This window comes from Octopus bimaculoides, chromosome 29 (assembly GCF_001194135.2).
Source record: "Octopus bimaculoides isolate UCB-OBI-ISO-001 chromosome 29, ASM119413v2, whole genome shotgun sequence".
NCBI lineage: Eukaryota > Metazoa > Mollusca > Cephalopoda > Octopoda > Octopodidae > Octopus > Octopus bimaculoides.
Genome location: NC_069009.1, coordinates 797,562 through 798,831, shown reverse-complemented (window position 1 = coordinate 798,831; position 1,270 = coordinate 797,562). Strand labels below are relative to the sequence as shown.

The 1,270-nt window shown below is 33.5% G+C and overlaps 2 protein-coding genes across 8 annotated transcripts in view; both read left to right on the top strand.

The window, feature by feature from the left end:
- Positions 1 to 1,270, top strand: part of LOC106873850 (adhesion G-protein coupled receptor G6) — an 82,527-nt gene that overhangs the window by 29,627 nt on the left and 51,630 nt on the right. The gene's annotated exons all lie outside the window — the stretch shown is intronic.
- Positions 1 to 1,270, top strand: part of LOC128251244 (decorin-like) — an 18,045-nt gene that overhangs the window by 13,226 nt on the left and 3,549 nt on the right. For all 5 annotated transcript variants that reach the window (XM_052977977.1, XM_052977975.1, XM_052977976.1 and 2 more), the window contains exon 11: positions 786 to 955. In XM_052977977.1, the coding sequence (XP_052833937.1) occupies positions 786 to 955 (170 nt within the window). The remainder of the gene's footprint in view (positions 1 to 785; positions 956 to 1,270) is intronic.

Here is a 1,270-nt window from a genome sequence, read left to right as displayed (position 1 = left end):
ATATATATACATATATATTCTTTTTTCGTTTATACTTTTATTTTCTCGGTCATTTGACTGTGGCTATTTCGAACCTGGGTTCTCATTTCTAAGGTATTTTTCAATGTTATTATTATTATTATTATTATTATTATTATTATTATTATTATTATGTTTGGCTTTTGCTTTGCATTTGTACAAGTTGGCTCCAAATCTCACCCAGAGGCCTCAAGAGACAACAAGTTAGAAGTTTATGTTGGTGTTATGCCTAGGGTGTCATATGTTTGGTTTTGTACATAATATTGTTATAGAGAATCTTTAAGACAGCATAAGAGAGTTATGAGTCTGTTTTAAAATTTGAGATTACTTAGACAGTAATTTACGTAGGATATGGGCATTTCCGAAGAGCACTATCTTTTGAATTTCTGCCAATTTGGGGTTTCCTCGTATCTGAGCTAGGTAGCAATTAGACCGTTTTGCTAGCATTCCTAGGGCGACTATAACTATTATTATTATTATTATTATTATTATTATTATTATTATTATTATTATTATTATTATTATTATTATTATTATTATTATTATTGTCTCCGTAATTACACAAAAATTTCGAAGGATTTCCTCCAATGCGCCCAATTTGCAGCGGATATGAATGTTGTACGACCAAAATTTTACTGCAATTGACAGCAGATGGGAGAATTTCTAGTTTTGTGAGCCAGGGGGCGTGGCATTACTGAGACAAATCAAGCGTAGGTTTCTCTATTTTTCTGAACCTTAATCAGTTAAAGTTCTATTTATAATTGCAGCAACCTCATCGGCAATAAGAACTTGAAGTGTGGATATCATCTCCCGGCCGTGGTAAATTATATGACCAGTACATACAACAGAACTGTGGATGTCCTGGGCAAATGTCTACGAGGTTTAGACAACGAAGAAGACGAACCAATATCTATAATGAATCATACGCAAAGCAAATGTTAGTAGAATCCTTCTTGCTTCTGTTGCTTCCTTTTCTTTAAAAAATTTTAGGTGTAGGAGTGGCTGTGTGGTAAGTAGCTTGCTTACCAACCACATGGTTCCGGGTTCAGTCCCACTGCGTGGCTCCTTGGGCAAGTGTCTTCTACTATAACCTCGGGCCAACCAAAGCCTTGTGAGTGGATTTGGTAGACGGAAACTGAAAGAAGCCCGTCGTATATATGTATATATATATATATATATATACATATATATATATATATATATATGTATATATATATAATATATATGTATGTGTGTTTGTGTGTATGTGTTT